The 20,636-nt window shown below is 42.6% G+C and overlaps 1 protein-coding gene across 1 annotated transcript in view; it reads right to left on the reverse strand.

Moving 5' to 3' along the window:
• Window positions 1–1,399: 1,399 nt before the first annotated feature.
• Window positions 1,400–20,636, reverse strand: part of LOC128736621 (uncharacterized) — a 42,981-nt gene continuing 23,744 nt past the window's right edge. The window contains exons 3-4 of the mRNA XM_053831108.1: window positions 13,429–13,575; window positions 1,400–4,729 (exon numbers count right to left, since the gene is read on the reverse strand). Coding sequence (XP_053687083.1) covers window positions 1,400–4,729; window positions 13,429–13,575 — 3,477 coding nt within the window. The remainder of the gene's footprint in view (window positions 4,730–13,428; window positions 13,576–20,636) is intronic.

Here is a 20,636-nt window from a genome sequence, read left to right on the forward strand (position 1 = left end):
CCAAATTTAGGTTTACCTGGGTTACAAAGTTCCTAATTTTTATTCAAAGCGGAGAGTCGCATCATAAATAAAGCTAACTTTTCGTTTTGATTCATAATTTTAATTCGATTTTTCAGTACCTTGACAGTTTTCCATATGAAAACCTCTTGTAGTATGAGCGTACTGACGACATCAAGATTGCTACTCAGACTGAATAGGAAAAACTATTTGCATGTTAACAACATTCATGTTAATTGGTATCGATAAGAATTTGAGGACTAAATAATGTTATACCTTCAAATAAAATCAGCGCTTTGTAGTCGAATGGTAAGACGAAAAAAATAAGACGCAAAATCTGCTCCAGGCAGAAGAAAGGCTTTCTTTAGTTATGCAGAGTGAATTGCGTTTTTCGTTGCATTTCTTGTTGTGGTTGAAGCTGTAATGATGCTTTTCGTAACTCCCACAGAAAACAAGTTAGACAGTCCTATAACTTGATTGATCGCATTTCCTTACTGCCTTCTTGAAAGCGACAAGCTTTCCATTGTTTGGCGGAAAATCAGTTTTACTTCAAAACAAATGTATCATCGCCGAATGACACAAGACAGATTTATCTAATTTTAACAACAGTCTCGTTTTACTCCCAGTTGCGTAAGAGACAATTATTTCGCGACACCGACTATTGTTTGCACTGTCTGTGATGCGAATTTAAGGCCATCTTTTAGGCAAAGAAAGCAAACAACCTCTCAGGAAGGTACAACAGCCCCATTGTGATGCTTTTTCTTTTCAGTTCTTCCCCATCGTCAGCATGGCTTATCGTCCGTAAAACTACCGCAAAAACGGAAGCAAACGGCGCGCGCGGCCCGTTTGGCTGCGCTAAATTGTACACTTATGAATGAATAAAACTCCGATGCGCGCGAACGCGCAGAAATGGTTTATTTAATTAGCATCTCTATTTATTTGGCCTAATATTCATTTCGTTCGGGAGTTTTTTTTTGCGCTCTCTCTATTCAACTCAATCGTATGCGGATCAGGTTAGTTTAGCTGCTTCGGTAACTACTTGTTTTGTGATGGGCTGAAGTCGTTTGGGAAAAATAAATAGTATATAATAAGCTTACACATCTAGCTTTGCTATGCGTGGAGTTTTTGTTTCCTTTCGTTTGCTAATAATATTAAGGGGAAGTTTTGCCTGCAGCACACTGGGTAACGGGGTTAAGTGTTTCTGCGTATTGCAAGTGCAACCGAGCTTCTTCTTCCGGAGGAAACGCGTCTGTTCCCATGTAGCGTCTGCTCAATTTGAGAGAAATTAATAAACGGGAACTAACGAGTGGGTCTCTAGTCAAATGAAGTAACACGTAAAAATTAGTTTTTGTTTTACTATATTGGGACCCTGCCACCACTGCTACTGGGGTCTCCGGCTCGCTCAGTGCTTAACGATGCGCACCCTTTTCCGCACTATGGGCACTATCCGCTTTACACTGTGGGAACGATGTTTTGATGGTCTTTTCCGCTTCGCTGGAGGATGCGGGGGCGAACCGTGGTTGTGGTTGGCTTTCCGATGTTTTGACACCGTGTTGAGTGACGCCACCTTAGTGCTGGTGCTGACCGGTGGCAGCGGCAGGGCCGCGTATGGCGGACCAGGTTTTTTAAACGTCGGCTGCGGTGCATCGCGAAGCTTCTCCTTAACCGAGTACGGTTTGATGGGAATGATCTGATTGGGCGGCGGTATCGTGTAAGGAACGTCTTTGAAGGCGTCTTCGATGTCATCTCGAATGTACGCTTTGGTGCTCGGTGTGGTTGGACCTTTACTGCTGTACTTTGTGGCCTTTTCTACGGCCCTCTCAGCTTCTTTCTCTATTATGATTTTCATTTTATTAGGTACTTTGTATTCCTTCCCTTCATCATCATCGTCGTCGTCGTCGAAGCTTTCGTAGGCCAAACTTGAAGATGGATAGAATTTGGTGATATCGAAGATCGGAAGTGAAAACATCGTAGAACTTCGAATACTCTCTAGCCCATAGTCCCCTCTTCGTTGGGCCTCCTGACTGTTTTTGCTTTCCAAGCTCCTGGGAACAGCGATCATTATCATGTTACGATCATTTGTCTTTGATGCTTTACTTGACGACAGATGATTTTTGATATGTCTGATAACGTCGTTATACACAACAACTGCAGGGTTTAGTTGTTTTTGCTGAGAGTCCTTGTAGGCGTCCTTCGGAATCCCCACAAAATCTGGCTTAAAATGAGGATTGAGTTTAACCACATCCGACCGTCGAACGGGTACGAATCCTCCATCGCTGATAGCCAGATGTTCCTCTGCTGGCTGTGAGTCGATTTCATTCAGTTTTTTTCTTTTGTTTAAATACTCGGAAATCTGACTTGTAACATTATCAGCAATCTTCAACGCCGTATCCACGTCGACGTAATGGAAAGCACGATCCATATACGGTGTAGTATAGCTTTGACTATCGTAGCTTGCCGGGATCAAGTGTGTGGTATTATCGATTGCCTCCTCTAGGTATTGAATTAAATCTTGTCCGTGCAAATCTTTCGGATTTTGCGGCTCAATTTCAATCTCATAATCATCATCGGGTGCAGCTGCTTCTTGAAGCTTCAACAGTGTACTGAACGGCCTTATAAATCTCACCGTCTCGTACTGTGGCACATCCGGCAACCGATGATTTCCGTTGTGCTGCAGAAAATCTCCTCGAACCTGCTCAGCCCGGGGTGAATCCGCACCGAATTCGATTACATGATCGACTCGTCGTTGCGTCTTCGCCGTTGCCTGTTCCTCCCCCAAACGAGGACCTTTGATCAGCTCGATCGCATCTCCGGAACCGGTATCGGATCTTTCACTTATAAGGTATTGATTGGACGTTTTGATAGCGTCATCTAAAAATTGAATCAATTCCTCTCCGTGCAGCTTCTTAATATCTGGACTCACCTCAATGCGTTTCTTTTTCTTTTCCTTTGGTAAAAATTTGGTTGAGTTTTGAATAGCTTCATCGAGAAAATTTAGCAGTTCTTCACCTTGTAGTTCCCTCGGGTCGACCAGTGCCTCCGGCAGGGGAAGTAAAATCATATCCGTTCCGTTTTGGAGCACCAGCGCTTGCGCGTAAGGAAGCAGAATCGCGTCCGTGTCGTTTTGATTTTCTCCATCGTCCTGTTCCGGCCGTAGCTCATATTCAATTTCGTTTTCCTGACTGCTCGGTTCGTCAAAAAAATCCTCCGATTGTTGTCCTTCAACAGCACGCGTTTCTACGGGCGCCTCAGTTGTTGCTATCTGTTCAGAAACATCCCGCTTGCTGCGATATTTTTTCGGTGTTTTTGATTTGGAACTGAAAGCACCGGAAGATTCCTCCTCCGCGTGATCGAATCTGTCGTCTTCCCGTCCCTTCTCACTGTAGACGATGTTTGTTTTGGACACTGTGACTTTTTCGCGCACTCGTGGCCCCGGCCCTGACTCATTGTTTTCCTTTCGGTTGGTATTCTCGTGACGCACTTGAGTATAGGTTTTTCTCGGTTCAAAATTTGCGTGTGCCTTCACTTCCTCAATGTCGTAAAAATCGTCATCCCCCAAAGATTTCTTCGACTCGTCGGAATCATAGAAGTCAGCCTCTTCATCCTGATTCCCGCTCGCTCGGCCAGTCCGTTCATTTTTATACCGCTTTTCTCTCCGATGAACTGCGTTACCAGGATCTTCACTTTCGATGTTATTCTTCGATTTTTGGTCCGGTTTTTCCGAAAATACGTGCTCATTCGGGTAGTGATGGGTGAAGTATTCCAACTCCTCTGGAGTGATAACCGCAGCATGCGGGTGCTTTGTTTTAAGTACCAAATCTTCTCCTTTCTGCTCGAAGTGTGCATCTTCCGAGTCAACAAATCCTACGAGTGGAATTGCCGTATGAAATTCATTATCCGGCGGTATTACGTATTCGTGCCCTTCCGCGTGGTTACCCTGACTGTGATAGTGTAAGTTGTCGTCCGACTCGGTGTAGTACACGTTCTCCTCGACCTGATTGACCTGATTTCCGTGACCGACGTGGGACAGTTCGTTCGGGTGCGAGTTAAATAAATATTCGTAGCTGGGCTTACTATATTTATGAGGATATTTTTTCTTCTTCAGATAGTCGGAATATTTAGTCGGCGGAGGTACAACCGATAGTCCATACTCGTATCCTTGATTGTCGAAGAATGCCTTTTGCTTTTGCTTGAGCATCTGAACGTAATTTCGTACGGTGTCAAATGAGGGCGGCTCGGGTGGAAGCAGATTGATCGGCGTGAACTTGATCTCCGGGGCCTTCTCCACGTGCAATGGACTTACTGGACTAGGTTTTAGCACTGGTGTGAACGGGGTATCGTAAGGCCCAGGTTGGGTATGTTTTATATCGAAATGGACAACCGGTTTAGCCTTGAATGGGTTCTTAAAATACGCGTGGTGCAATTGTTTTGAAAAACCACCGTTTTTATACTTGTTATTCTTATGATATCTGTGTCCATCGGGATAGTAAGGAACTGGTATTTGAACTACGTTAGATGGTACCGGTTTCAGCACATCACTGATTGTATGCAGCAACTGCGGACTAATAGACCCAAGCATCTGCAGCGTCCTGGGACCTTTGGGCATCACTACAACCACCTTGTCTACTTTGGCACTGTTGGTTTGACCTAATACTAACTGCAGGATCACGATAGCTACTGCGAAACATCGTGGAAACTGGCGTTTATCACTCATCTTACATATCGTTTCAACCTGAGAGCGAAACAAAAAAACAAAACTTTTAATGCAATTTTCAGTTCCAATATTTCACAAACCACACACCACACTCACACACAAACACGACACATTTAAAATATCTTCTCAATCCTTACATAAGGGTATTGTCGATTTTAAATCCAACAGCCGATGACGGTCCACGCGCTTTAAAGCACACTAAACTGCCAACATAGTTTCACTCTAACGTTCTTAGAAGGACCTGCTATCCTTTCCCCTGCGAGACTGTTTCTCTGTCAGCGATTGAACTTTGATCTTGCCTAGACGGACTCCAACAAAAAACTATAGTCTTCTGCTAGCCTTTCGTACAGATTTATATAGACTTTTGGTGGATCGAAAAACTTCGGAGCCCACTCGAATCAACAACCAGCCGAGCCAGAGACCGGAGAGCAAACAAAAGATCAACACCGCAACGTGATCGCTGCCAAAGCCGAACTACCAACTGCGCCGGCTGCTGGCGCTGCACAAATTGTTCCATTTCTTCAGGCCTCAGGCAGGTCTAGCCGAAGAAAAGCCATTTCCCAGAGCCGCGCAGAGCGCTCACATAATCTCGCGCTGTTTTTTTTTTCATTCGCCGCCCCCCGCTCCGGCGGCCGTTACTGAAGGCAGCGCGCGTGCTCTTTCCTCTTCAACCTTTTTAGCATATCAAAAAGCGCGCCTATTATTTAAAATTACCTTAACACTTTCCCGATTAGATCAACTGAGAGCGAAAGCTGCATCGACGATGATGATAATGTCTAATTCACTCTCGATTTTAATAACCGCGCGCTCGCCATGATTTGTTTTGGCGGCTCATAGATACGCCCCTCGAGGCTACCGGTTCGATTCGTTCATTTTCGGAACTTGATTGGCAAATTTTTTCGTTCACACGATTGGGTTTAATAAACTTTACTTCGATTTTAACATTTAAAAAAATGTTAAACTTCCATTCTTAGCAAACTCCTGAAGTTCTGACATAACCACAAAACCAAACAGTCACCCTAGAAGCCGTGTGAATGAACGCAAGAAAATTTCGCGCGTCATTTGTGCATCAAAAAAAAGGAGGATCAAATATGTTTTCGCGCACTTCCTCTGCTGCTGCTGGCCGATACCAGCCAGGTAGCTGGGCGCCAGCAAGCCACCTTTCAGCGAAGGCCATCAATCATCATGGTAGGTTTTATGTTCGACCACCATCACCGGCACCGGTACCGGGAACAAAACCTCACTCACTCACTCACTCACTCGCCGCTTGATGATGCACGACCATGAATCTTTTTCGGCTTCCTGTGACTCTATGAGACCTTCAGTCCATCATCCATGTCACACCTAATAGAGGTCTTCAAAAGTGCACTGCTGGTTCACCCTGCTACCGGCGCTGCCATTGGAGTTCAGCGACCTGGTTAGAAAATTGCACACAAAATCTGCACTTAGAAAGGGAAAACACTTTAATTGCTGCCTGTTTATATGAACGGGCGGAAGCGGCGGTTTAACTAGAAAGTTCGGTTCCAAACATGATCATGTTTTCGTCGGTGGCAAAAGTTAATCGTTTTATTTTGCTTTTAGCTCCAGTTAACTGTATAGTTATGCTATTCTTGACTTTACAGTAAAGAAAACAATGCAAAGCTGTTGTAAATCAATTAAAGTCGTTTAATATGATGAAAAAAGCACGATAGTGCAATTGTGCACGACTTAAATATAAAAAATAAATTGCGCCATCATCATTAAATTTATCTGCCTAAACATTGAAGTAGGCCTTAATTTATTCTGCACGTGATAATTGTTTTTTTTTTCATTCATTACGCTGAAAATTAAGTTGGTTGTTAAGGGAACATAGAAGGAAATTTTTTGCCCTAATTCGGGTCAACATGCACCTTTAGTGTACATGTTTTACTTGAATTTTTATAGCGGTAGTTTTTCTACAATTAACGTAGGGGATGGTAGAAGAAAGTAACGAAACAAAGATGTCGATAAAGTTACAAACAGAATGGGAACAAGGCGTGAAGGGGCGAAGAGCGAAAAATTAAGTAAGGAAGAGTCATGAAACGGTTGAGAAGTTGTGTACCTTTTGTCAAAACTGGGGGATCCATGCTTTGAATCAAGCTGTAATCGGAGCATTTCAGCCGGACTCGAACCCACTACTCCTTCCCAGGCCCTGTGGCTCACCGGTAGCGATGATCTTTTGAACCACAGCGGATTGGACAAAATGAATGCTCCACAACCCCCAACCACCTACTTACTTACTTAATCAGCTCCAGGACGTAGTTTCATCTGCTGTACAAAGCAGTCGTCTCCATTCCACTCGGTCCATGACCCCAATTCGCCAGCCACCTAGTCTGCGTAGGGTCCGCAGGTCGCCTTCCACTTGATCGATCCATCTTGCTCTCTGCGCGCCCGCCGTCTCGTTCCAGTCGGATCATTATTAAGAACTTTTTTAACCGGGCTGTCGTTCGACATCCTCACGACGTGCCCAGTCCATCGCAGGCGACCGATTTTTGCGGTGTGAGCGATAGGTGGTTCCCTGAGCAGCTGATGCAAGTCAAGGTTCGTTTGCCTGCTCCACGTTCCGTCTTCCATCTGCACTGCGCCGTAGATGGTGCGCAACACCTTCCGTTCGAAAACACTAAGGGCGCGTTGGTCCTCCACGAGCATGGTCCATGCCTCATGGCCGTAAAGGACAACCGGACTAATCAGCGTTTTGTAGATTGTTAACTTCGTGCGGTGGCGAATTTTGTTCGATCACGGCATCCTACGGAGTGCAAAGTAGGCACAGGCACGATTTCCTGCCATAATCCGTCTTTTTATTTCTCTGCTGGTTTCGTTGTCTGCGGTAACCAGTGAGCCCAGATACACGAACTCTTCTACCACCTTGATTTCACCACCGTCTAAATGAATCCGGGGAGGGAGGTCAACATTCACTTTTCTAGAACCTTTTTGCTTTCATGTATTTTGTTTTCGATACATTAATGACGGATTGGTAAACGGCTGGTTGGTAAGCGGCTGGATAATACGGAATATAGAGAGTCGTTAGCCTCTTATCCAGCAACTCCGATCCCGACCTCCTCGTGGTACCAGCCGGAATACGAGCAACCTTTGCGGATATCGGGTAACCAACCCCGGCGGAAACTAAAGTCGTATACTAACCGAGAAGGAGGTATAGTGAGTCTCGGCACTATAAGATGGCAGTCCCATCGCGAGACTCGGTAGTGTTGCCCCAGTACGGCTATACACCTAAATTAAATTATAACTAACAACATTCAAGCATATTCGGAGCGGAATATTCGGCATCGACCTAGGCGACGGAACAAGGACGACGACCGACGAGACTCGGTACTTGGAACTGCAGATCGCTAAATTTCGCAGGTTGCGAGCGGGTGCTGATTGAACAGCTTGAACCCCGCAAACTCGGCTTCGTAGCTCTGCAGGAAATCTATCGCAAAGGAGAGAAGGTATGGAAGATCCGTGGCGGAAAGGCCCAGTTTTACCCAACGAACTGGGAACGGCTTTGTAGTGCTGGGCGGAATGCAGGATCGCGTGATAGATTGGAAGGCGATTAACGAGAGAATGTGTGTATTGAGGATAAAGGGCCGTTTCTTCAATTATAGCATCATCAACGTGCACTGCCCACACAAAGGTAGACCCGATTATGAGAAAGAAGCGTTCTACGCGAAACTGGAGGCAACGTACGACAGCTGCTCGTCACGGGACATCAAGATCATCAACGTACAATGAACCAAATTGACCACGTTCTCATAGAGGACCGATTTTTCTCTAACATCACGAACGTACGCTTCCGTCGGGGTGTGGATATTGATTTCGACCATTACCTAGTAGCAGTACATGTGCGCTCAAAGCTGTCCACCATATACCGGGCACGTCAAAACCGCCCTCCTCGGCTGATCGGCTAGACTGCTGCAACTATCATGGTATTACGCTGGTTTCGTACGCATCTCAGGGACACTCTCGAGTCTCTTCGAGACGCGGCGAGGGTTGAGACAAGGTGACGGTCTATCCTGCATGCTGTTCAACATCGCTCTTGAGGGGGTGATCCGACGAGCGGGCATCGAAACGAGAGGCACGATTTTTACCAAGAGTAGCCAACTTCTAGGTTTTGCAGATGACTTCGATATCATTGCCAGGAACTTTGCGACGGCGGAGGTAATCTACGCCAGACTAAAAGCGGAATCTAGGAAATACATGAAAGGAAGAGGGTCAAAGGAAACAAACGCGCGCCTCCCACGGACGGTAACCGTTGACGGCGACGAACTAGAAGTGGTAGGGGAGTTCGTGTATTTGGGATCGCTGGTGACCGCGGACAACAACACTAGTAAGGAGATCCAGCGGCGCATTCAAGCGGGAAATCGGGCCTACTTTGCACTTCGTAAAACGCTACGATCAGGAAGCATACGCCGCCGCACGAAGCTAACAATGTACAAAACCCTTATTAGACCGGTAGTTCTTTATGGACCTGAAGCCGCGACGCTGCTCACGGATGGCATACGCGCCCTTGCCGTGTTCGAGCGGAAAGTGCTGCGGACGATATTTGGCGGAGTACAAACTGAAAGCGGAGAGTGGCGGAGGCGTATGAATCACGAGCTACAGGCACTACTTGGGGAGACTCCCATCGTACATCTAGCGAAAGTTAGCAGGCTACGGTGGGCCGGACACGTCGTAAGGATGACGGACGACAGTGCGACGACAATAGTCGTCTTCAACAACCCCACCGGCACCAGGAACAGGGGGCCCAACGTGCACGATGGCTCGACCAGGTCGAAAGCGATTTGCGACTTCTGAGACGACTAGGAAATTGGCGACGAGTGGCTCAAGACCGAGTTGAATAGAGACGAGTGCTTGAAACAGCACGAGCCACCCCGGCCCTATGCTGCTGAAGAGGAAGAATCCGTTTGGCTTCAGTTTTCAGTCCGATGTACGTTTCCGCCATCCTCTCAAAGGTACGTGTAACCAAGTGTCGTCAGCGAAACCAAGTAGCTGGACGGACTTTGTGAATATCGTGCCACTCGTGTTTATCCCCGCTCTTCTTATCACACACTCCAAAGCGATGTTGAACAGCAAACATGAAAGCCCATCACCTTGCCGTAACCCTCTTCGAGATTCAAAGGGACTCGAGACTGCCCCTGATACTCGAACAACACACATTACTCGATCCATCATCGCCTTGACCAACCGCGTTAGTTTATCCGGAAATCCGTAGTAGTGCATAATCTGCCATAGCACCCATGAATCCCGCTTGATATTGCCCCACGAACTCCTTTGCAAATGATGATAATCGACAACATAAAAGATGGGAGAGTATCTTGTAGGCGGCGTTCAACAGTGTAATTGCGCGGTAATTGTCACCCTTTTTGTAGATCGGGCACACGATGCCTTCCGAACACTCCTCCGGTAGTAGCTCCTCCTCCCAAATCTTGCAGCGCTCTAGCTCAGTGGTGCCCAGGCATAGGCGTGGTGCGGGCCAAATTAGATCGCCCCATGAGTCCGCGGGCCGCAATGACCTCTGGCCATTTCTGCGAATAACAAAATGTTACATAAGCGGCAGCAAAAGCCGATTTTTAGGAATCACCACAAGATTTAAACTGGAAAGCAAAAAAAAACTGGAAAAAAATTATTCAAAGTCCGCCATCCCTCAAACCAGTCCGCGGGCCGCACGAATCATCATGAAGGGCCGCATGCGGCCCGTGGGCCACGGTTTGGCCATCACTGCTCTAGCTAGTGCGTCACCACCATATTTCAGCAGCTCGCGGGTAACTGATCAGCCCCAGCCGCTTTATCGTTCTTCAGCCAACCGATCTCTTCTGCTACGGCTACCTCCTGGAGGTCGGGGGCTGATATTCTGTCGTCTTCTGCACGTGCTCCAAGATCTATTGCCATATCGTCACCTTCATGATCAGCTACGTCGCTGTTAAGGTACTCGTCATAATACTGCTTCCACCTCTCGAGCAGCTCACGTTCGTTCGCGAGAAGATTACCGTCTGAGTCCCGACACATATCGGCCGGTCTGGTTCCTGATTCAGTTGATCGTATTGAAGAAGCTGCCTGTATCGTGCCTCTCGAAGCAATTCTCTTCCTCCGCAAGAACGCGATCCCAGTGCTGGCATTGCTTATGACGGTGAAGTCTCTTTTCGGCTACTCTAGCATCCCGGTATCTCTCTCTGCTCCGGCGTGTCACAGTCACAGTTGCAGCCAATATGCCACTTTTGGCTCGATTCTACTCATCAGTCACTCGCTGGCTCTCTGCGTAAAACCTCTCACTGGAAGTGGCTGCAGCAATAGTACCCAGAACTTCTCGCGCGGATTGCCTATCACTGAGTCCAAATTCGAACATGCCGTAGAAGAGAAACGGCATCATGCGCTGCATCATTCTGTCAAATGCGTCCTGTTCCTGTGGGTAGTTTTGCATTGAACAGCAATGAAGCAACTGTTGCGTTATTTAGCATTCGTTCAACGATTTCCGTCGAATCTAGGCCGTAAGCTGTCAAAACAGCCCTTCGTCACCGGGACCCTAATGCAAGAGAAACTTGTAAAGGTGGAGTTATTCATTGTCAAGTCGCTGCAAGATGCTGAGTTTGCTGCAGAGAAAGAAGAACGCGTTGCCAAAGAGTAGTTGGCAGTACAAACTGAGTCCATTCATTAATGTACTCATGTGGAGCATCCAATACTCCCAACACTGCCAAGTCTGCCAATCACCAGACAACACCTAACAAGATCCCGAGTAGGTTGTACGTTCTGGGACAGTAATCGACCCACGTGTTCGGGAACGATGCCAGCTGTGCATGCTTTATTAGGCAAATCCGGAAACCCCGGAGATATCTGGTCTACCGTCCGGGCGGTTACATGGTTTTTAAGCGCTCCTTTTTAAACAATTCATTATATCTCGCAATTAGTAAGAGATATATACTTACTATATTCAGCAAAATTGCCTAGTTTAGTGTGTTCTACGATTTTTCTGAGGAAAAAATGGTTTTTGGACATATTCAAAAAACAACATATCACCATAATAGGTGAATTCATGGTCACCTTAATAGTGTACACTCAGAATAATTTTCACGTCGAAAATCTATGTGAATATTTTCCATCCAACTTTTCCCGTACTATTTACGTGAATTCCACGTAGTTTGCATTAGTATGCGTGCATTTACGTGGAAATCAGATAGATGTAATTGTATTTTCCAACAATGTTCAACTGAAAGTCACGTATTTTATTGATAAACTTTTCTCAAACACCATCGTTACACATTTTTACGCATTAGCATATGAGCGTGTTTTTGTGAATCTAGGAGAGAATCAGGGAAAATGGACCGTTTGTGAGTTTATCACGGTACGAAATCGATGACAGTCAACTCTCCTGATGTTTTTCAAGTGAATTGTCAGATAGTTCGAAGTCCCCGATCGCGTGAGACAACAACAGCAGCCACACTCTGAGGTACACATTGAAGATGTCCCAGGTCTATACTAATCGATTTTGGCATCCTTGGATAGCCCGCATTCATACGAAGGATGAAATGGTTCAGCCGAGCCAAACCGATTTCGATTACTTCGATTGATTTCTGTGTTGCCAAATTTATATCCATGTTTATAAATTGGTACCAATTTTTTATGACTCAAACGGTAACCATAGATCAAAATTCTTTTAAAATCGGCACAGCTATTATTGTTTAGAATCTTTCATTCTTTCGGCACCTAGCGTCTGGTGAACGTCTAGACCTTGAATTTGGATTTGAAAGTAACTGTAGAAGAAAAGTCAACATGTATTACAATAGATCGGTAGATAGTTACATTTTGAACTGATCTTGATCTAATCTGATTATCATTACTGTAAAATCTAGAAGTACCAGATAAAATTAATAAAAAGTTAATTATAACAAGAAAAGGAAGTAAAACAATTCTGCTGACGTCTTTTTCTTGTTTGGTGTTTTCTTTACAAAAACTCAAATTAATTTTGTCTTGCATTACTCCAACCAACAACATTGTCATTGGTAATATATGAGTATTATGTGAGATGCTATAACCATGTTAAATGGGATAAGCAACCTATTTTGCAACTATACATAATTTTCACACCGCGAAATCAAATAAATGTGTCCAAATTTTCCGCCATTAAACCTAATTTAACAGCACTCTCATGCATACATTACAAACAGGCTCGTTTGTTCTTTCATACCCTATTATCATGTATTTATTCAACGAAATTCTTCCCTAAAGCATAGCTAAAATTTTCCGAGTGTTTAGATATACAGATTTTCCGAGGCGATAAAAAAGAAAATTAAAACTGATGGTCATAATAGATTGCTTGCTGTTATTATGTTTATGATATCAGTCATATCGCGCCCGCAACGGTGGGATCCCTATTTGTACGATCTTTGCGGAAATGCTAGTGTACATCATCATAAACATAAACTTACAACGAAACGTTTCATCATATACGTGATGCGCTCCGCTAATTAATTTTCCTCACGATGCGATGGTACACGAGCATTAAATTCAACAAAAAATACTCGTAATTGTGGATTAGATTTCACTATCACCATCTGCACATGTTACCAAACCTGCTAATGCTAGCAGTTCATGACATCACTTAATAACAATCGCATTATTACGAAAAAACGGCGCACATTCGCAACCTGTCGATAGTTGATGATGCACAAACAAGTTCAATCTTTCTTAAATCTCAGCTCATTACTTACCACCCACGACCCAGATGCAACGGGGTTAGGCACGCTGATTTCGTTCAACATTACATATGGGAACCTCAACGCGATGGCCCCTATGGTATTCGAAGATGCGTAGTTTACCGGGCAGGCGGCGCGCGCTCGTGGCGGTGACCTGAAACGCTAGAAAAGCAAATGAGTTAGACTTTTTTCTTTTTTTTTCAGAAAAGCTATCACCGTTCGACCCCAGGCTTAATAATGCCAAACAATGCGTCCACAATTTCAGTGCATTGACTTCGAGCGATCGTAGAGCGTTTAAAACCGACGCTCGGTAGCAGCACCGGCAGCGGCCGCGTGATAACAAAAACATTATTGCATTGAGTATTCGAACGTAGTGAGATAAAAAGCAAAAATAAGTAAAAAAATATGCCAGTTTTTGTTTTGTTTTCGTATGCCATCAACATGTACGTATGTAGACGCTCGTTCATAATACGTATCATCACAGACCACCCACAAAACTCGATTAAAGTATGCCACTACACCCAAAATTAATTCCGTGATAGCAAAATAAAAGCATACATATTGTGATAATGAGGCTTGAAATTTATAATATTTGAACGGTAAAAGAGAAAGGATAATAGTAAAAGAAATTAGCCAAAATCCAATGTATAAAATGCATAAATAAAAAAATTATTGTCTATTTGTCCGACCGACCCTAGTGCCTTTTCTTGTTTAAACACAACTCAGTAAATAAATAAATCATGCTAGGCTCAAAATATGCACTTTTTACTATACAGTACACGTTTTGAGTTTGACAGCATTGCTCTCTGCAGGTGCTCATATGCACCATTGATTTCATTAGCTATATTGCGGGATGGTTAGAAATAGTTTTATATGTATCTATATTCGACTACCCAAAAACACTGATAGTGGTGCAGTATTTTGCCAGACTTTCGGATTCAAACGGATTTTTTTAAAAATGAGTCAATTTTTTGGGAAATGGATCTGTGGGTTATTAATGTTTTAAAGCACAACTAATTTAGGTGGTATAAAATAGACCCTAGAGCGATCCTCAGCCTATTATTCAGCAAATCCTATCCTTACTCCCACGTGGTACCCGTTGGAAACCAAGATCGTATACGGACAGGGAAGGAGGCACTCATACTGAATGCTAAGTATTACTCCGAGGAATAGCCTTGGCAGCCTCAAATCTCGGTTACCATGTCAGGGGCGGCTCTTGACGGCTTGACGCTTCCTCAGCCTGGTGAGCGGCTGTAATACAGGTTAGGAGTGGCTCGCGACAGCGTCTGATCCGGAGCGTGCGATTGAATCGAAAAACGTGTTGTCTTGGCACTAAACCTAAGCTGGCATCCCCATCACGACACTCGATAATGTGGCGCTAGCAAGACAACCTACCTAAACAAAGTTACCACGAAAAATCAAGAAAGTTTGACTGCAGATCACTGAATTTATGTATTCACCTAACATTATAGACTGCATTGTAACTCTATAGTTTAACTAGAGAACCCGGCGCGGTTGGGGTAGATGCATAATGCTGAAGAGCTTTCTTTTTGACAAACCAAGATATTCCTAAATCATACCGCAAATTTCTAATCCGACGTATCAGCATTTGTGGCTCGAGCAGCACGTCCAACGTAACAATTTGGGTTTTATTACCAACCCTTAAAATGGTAATGTTGGCAAAATCATAATAAAATGTCAGTGCAGTTCGATTGAAATCAGTTGAAAACTGGTCAAAAACCATATTCAATGTTGTTTTTAAAATAAGTATCATATTATTTTATTCTTAACAATTTTGTTCCAAATTTATCTTATATTTTAATACGGACGGCAACACTCGCGACCTGCGGCCGTCTTGCCCTGAATCATCTAGTGGTGGTAGGTCTAGGTATGTAGTTCTAGTCTAGGTAGTTAGTTTAGCAAAAATTTTTGATTAATTTGTATGAGAGCCCTCCTCCCTTCCAGAGGGAAGAGGGGTCTCAATCCGCCAAAGAAAAAAAATCTGCCTTCAGTAATCCCCAAATTCATTTCCTTGATTAATAGTCGAGTTATGAAGAAATTTGTGTTTTATTTGTATGAGAACCTCCCCTCTTAGAGGAAAGAGGGTTCTCAATCCACCATAAAAAAAAATTCTGCCTCCAAAAACCTTCACATGCCAAATTTGGTTCCATTTGCTTGATTAGTTCCCGAGTTATGAAGAAATTTGTGTTTCATTTGTATGGGAGCTCCCTCTTCTTGAGGGAGAAGGGGTCTCAAACAACCATAGAAAGAAATCCTGTATCTAGAAACCCCCACATGCCAACTTTGGTTCCATTTGCTTGATTAATAGTCAAGTTATGAGAAATTTTTTGTTTTATTTGTATGGAAGCCCCCCTCTTAGAGGAATGAGGGGTCTTAATTTACCATTAATTACCTTAATTACCTTAAGAGGGGGAGGAGTCTCAGACCATGCTAGCAAGATTCCTCACATCATACGCTATGTGTATGCCAAGTTTTATCAAAATCCATCGACACACGAACAGCATTTCATTAATTATTTTTTTTGTTAGATTATAGTCACTTTAACACTTTTAGGTCATTCGTGACTTCTGCGGGGTTGGGATTTGAACCCGGGTCCTCGGCGTGAGAGGCGTGAATGCTAACCAATACACCGGGACTGACTCCATGCATTTCATTTTTATATACAGTGGTTTTCCGATTTTATCTACCCATCCGAAAATTTTTGGTAGATATAGTTGGAAAGTAGACAAATTTGGGGAAAAATAAATTGCTCCACAAAATTTAAATGATCAAAAAATATTGTTAATATTGATCATTTTCTTCAATTATGTATTATTTTGACGCAATTTTACGCATAGGGCTTATTTTATTCATATCAACCATTGTTTCAAAAAATATTGAAAACATTCACTTTCTATGTTTCCATGGTGTGTAGATCAAAGAAATTCTAAGTTTTCATAAAGTATCGAGAATACAATGGAGACGTTTTGGATGATTTTGTTTTTTCTTGTATTAAAGGGGTTTTTGACAAAGAAATGCGTCGCTAAAATAAAACGCCGTGCGAGTCCATTGCATTTTCGCATCTTTATTTCTTAAAAAAGAGTATCTCAAAAACTAAAAATGTCAGATATCTGTTTTCGATATCGTATGTAAACAATTAGCTTGCCATTGAAAGTATAATGAAAAAATAAAATCTTTTTTCCATTTCCGGGTTTTCGAGTGATATAGCAATCACTTTATACTATATATTTATATAGTAGAGAGGCAAAAACGAATATTTTAAATATTTTAAGTGATTTTAAGAGTTTTAAGGCTCGTACAAAAAATGTTTTTGCAATCATAAAAAACTTTGAACGTCAGTTTATTGTTTTTTTTTTTCTGAAAATCTCATTCCTTTTATTTTGTAATAAAACTATTAAAATTGGTTCAATGGTTCAAAAGATTAGAATTTTTAAGGAAAGAAAGGTGAAAGGTGAAAATCCGGTTATAATCTCTGATTACAGCTTGGTTCGACCCATGCACCTTCCAGCATTGGACAAAAGATAGGAGTCACAACGACAACTTGTTAAGCATAGCTACCTATTACCCCCCCCCCCCCCCTTCCTTTCCACCCTTCCCCTTCATTCCCGGAAAAAATCCTTCTTCATTACTTTCCCTTACCGTCCCTTCATCAATTGTAGAATCATCGTTTCAAAAAAAATATTAAGAAAGGTGATAACCATAGTTTGTACCGGAGACTGGGTGTGCCCGTTAGCGTTACGGTATACGTTATAGAAAAATATCACAAAGGATGATTATGAAATGTTGAAAACATGCGTTACAAAATAAATGGAAGTTACGTATTTGATTTCAGCATTATTATGCCCATTCTGTGTATAATTACATACCACAGATGCCATATAGTTAACTATAAAATACATAGAAATATTCCCTGTTATGCATAAATTCATGAGATCTTCCAAATTTTCATGCCGAAATGACAATTTAAGAAAAGGTAGATAAAACCGGGTCTAAATGGTAGACAAAATCGGGGGTACCTAAATTCGGGTGTAGATTAAACCAGGTGTAGATATAATCGGAATACCACTGTATATAGATTAGTAGGAGGTTTGATAAAAAAGTATCGCGAATTTTGAATTTTCGCGCGCTTCGTATGTTCAATTTAGATCTTTACTCATTACAAATCGGACTCATCGGACAAAATAGATATTCATGAATAAATAAATAGTTCTTGAAAAAATATTAAATTTGCGATACATTTTGAACCATGGTTTGAACTATCTATCGCAAAGGCAATCTGTAACTGGCATTAGCTTCAAGCTATGTAGTTCTAGCACACGCCTTTTTAAGCATGTTTTGTTACATAGTTAGCTAAGCAAAGCTTTCGATATAACCGTTATTAGATATTACCCTTCTTTATCGACAGATCGTTCGCAACCGTTTATTAGAGTATAGGTCAGTTACTGGACTACCTGAGCAAAGCTTTAGATCAAATTTAAAACAAAATTTGATACCTTGATGTAACTGATCATCAAAAATCAAAAAACATCATCACTTAACACAATAGCGATGTCTTAACACAATAGCGACCATTTGATGTCTCTCAGGGGCCATGGACACGGCCATGGACAAGTTCCTTCGAAATCCGTACCGCGCTTGGATCAGAAAAGAAAATTACCCGGCGTACGGAAGCGGCCATTTGGCCTCTGCAGGACCTCTGAAGGCAACATTATCAAAAGCCATATCGCGGTCCCCTAAGGAACACCGGAATAACTCCGGAACCATGTGACATATAATCATGATTTGTAGATATTAAGAAAATGGAAAAGATTTTCGGAAAATTCCCTAATTTGATGAAAAAATATAATAAGATTTGGGGCGAACCAACCACTGGTTGAAAACCCCAATAAAAAAGTTAATAAATAAATAAATTATAAGATAAAAACGTTTCGACAATTTTAGCAAATTTTCGGTGCTAAAAATGATGCAGACCTTAGAGAGGTTAACAAATAAAATAAAATGTAAAGGACCTGAATGAGAACCCTGTGGAACCCAGGATGTTATCATAACTGGGTTAGGAAAGGAAAGGTCCATTGAATCGGACAATCTGCGGCTTGTCTGTCAAGCAATATTCAAGCCATTTTATAATTTTTACGTCGAATGTTAAACGTTTAATCTTGACTTGCATAATAGCATATGGATACCAACCCAATCAAAAGCTTTACTAAAGTCAGTATTCAGAGTTTCAACGATATTTGCTCTGCCCGTAGAAGCAAATGTGGAGTTAACCAATTCTATTAAATGATTGGTAGTTGATCTTTCCTTGTAAACCCCGTATTCATTGCAAGTTATGCCAATTTTCGCCTGATCAAATATTTTCTTATTTAGAATAGCTTCAAAAAGTTTTGGGATGCATGGGATCATTACAATCCCACGGTAGTTCTTAATTAAAAAGCCAAAACAATGCATTGCAATGGCTTAACGAATGTAGTAGCTAAGTTCTTCATTAATAAAGATAGAATTCCATCTGGCCCTGGTCCTCTAGATTCGTTTTGTTCTTTGAGTGTTGTTTCTTTCTTTAGCTAAGATATTTATCACCGAGATAGCATTTATTTATTCAGGTAAATATGAAAATTAGTCTTTTGTCTCGATTTACATCGCTATTGAAAGAAGTCGGCAAAGTGATTACAAATTTGCTTGCAATCAGTACTGGCGAAGTCTTCATATTGCAATCGAAATGAAAAATTCTCAATTTCCTGGGTGAACAACTAGAACCTAGTGGCAATGTAAAAGGCGAGAAGGTTCGGAGAGCCCATGGTGGCAAAGTCCAATTTTATCAGAGCGGTGGTACATCCAACAAGCTGGGAAGCTTGGCGATCAATGAGAGGATATGTATATTGAGGATAAAATGACGTTTTTTCAGCTAAACCATCCAGAACCTACATGAAGGTAGACTAGAAGACGAGAGGAAAGCGTGCTATGCGCACGTGGAGGCGATGTACGACAGCCATTCGTCACGGAACATCAAGATCGTTCTCGGGGATATGAACGCCCAGGTCGACAGGACAGCGATGACCGGAGCAGCGATTATCATGGAGTTGCTATCCAATCAGCTATTCCAAAGCTTTTCGAATCGTTAGTTTACAGTCGCCTTTACGACAATGTAGTTAACCGTATTACTCCTAAGCAACATGGATTCCTGAAGAAAAAATCAGTTGTTACAAACCTCTGTGAATACAGCTCTACAGCTACAGATCATATTTCAAAAGGATTTCAAGTGGATTGCATATATACAGATATGAGAAAAGCATCTGATGCAGTCGACATTAATAGTATCTTGGAGGCTATTAAAGAATTCGGCCTTCGTGGTTCGTTGTACAACTGGTTAAAATCTTATCTCAAGTATAGAGTACAATTTGTAAAAATTCGTGGCTACAAATCTCGTTAATTTACTGTTCACTCAGGAGTACCACAAGGCAGTCACTTAGGACCATTGCTCTTCGTGGTTCTGATGAACAAATTGCCACATGCTGATTTATGCAGTAGATGATGTGAAAATTGTTTCCAATCAAATATATTGATGATTGCACGAAACTACAGCTCGACTTAAGTCATGTGAGAACGTACTGCGACAACCGTGGATTGAAAGTAAACACGAATAAGTGCTCTGTTATGATCTTTGATTACGCATACCGAGGCAATGTTGTTCCGCGAGTTGAATTTGTCCGTGACCTGGGGGTAACTTTTGATCGCTCGCTCTCTTTCAATAGGTACCTTGACAATGTCATCAATGAGAGTCTTAAACTTTACGCACTTGTCCGAAGATTTGGCCGTGATCTCGATGACCCTCATGCAGTACTAGCGACCTACAAAGGCCTCGTCAGAAGCAAGCTCGATTACGCTAGCGTTATTTAGCGCCCGCACCATATAACGCACATACACCGTATCGAAGGGATTCAGAAGAGATTTGTAAGATTCGCTCTCAGGAATCTCGGATGGAACGGAGAACAGTTACCGCCTTACCACGATCTCTGTTCTCTGGTGGATATTGATACGGTTCATTCGAGGCATAAGATAGCCGATATCATATTCTTCATGAACATTCTCTCAGAACGAACAAACAACCAACCTCTGACCAGTCGATTAATATTTAATGATAGTGCAGTCACGCTCCGACAACGTAGGATTTTTGATCCACTTCCGATCCACCGATCCACCGACTT

This window comes from Sabethes cyaneus, chromosome 2 (genome assembly GCF_943734655.1).
Source record: "Sabethes cyaneus chromosome 2, idSabCyanKW18_F2, whole genome shotgun sequence".
Lineage (NCBI taxonomy): Eukaryota > Metazoa > Arthropoda > Insecta > Diptera > Culicidae > Sabethes > Sabethes cyaneus.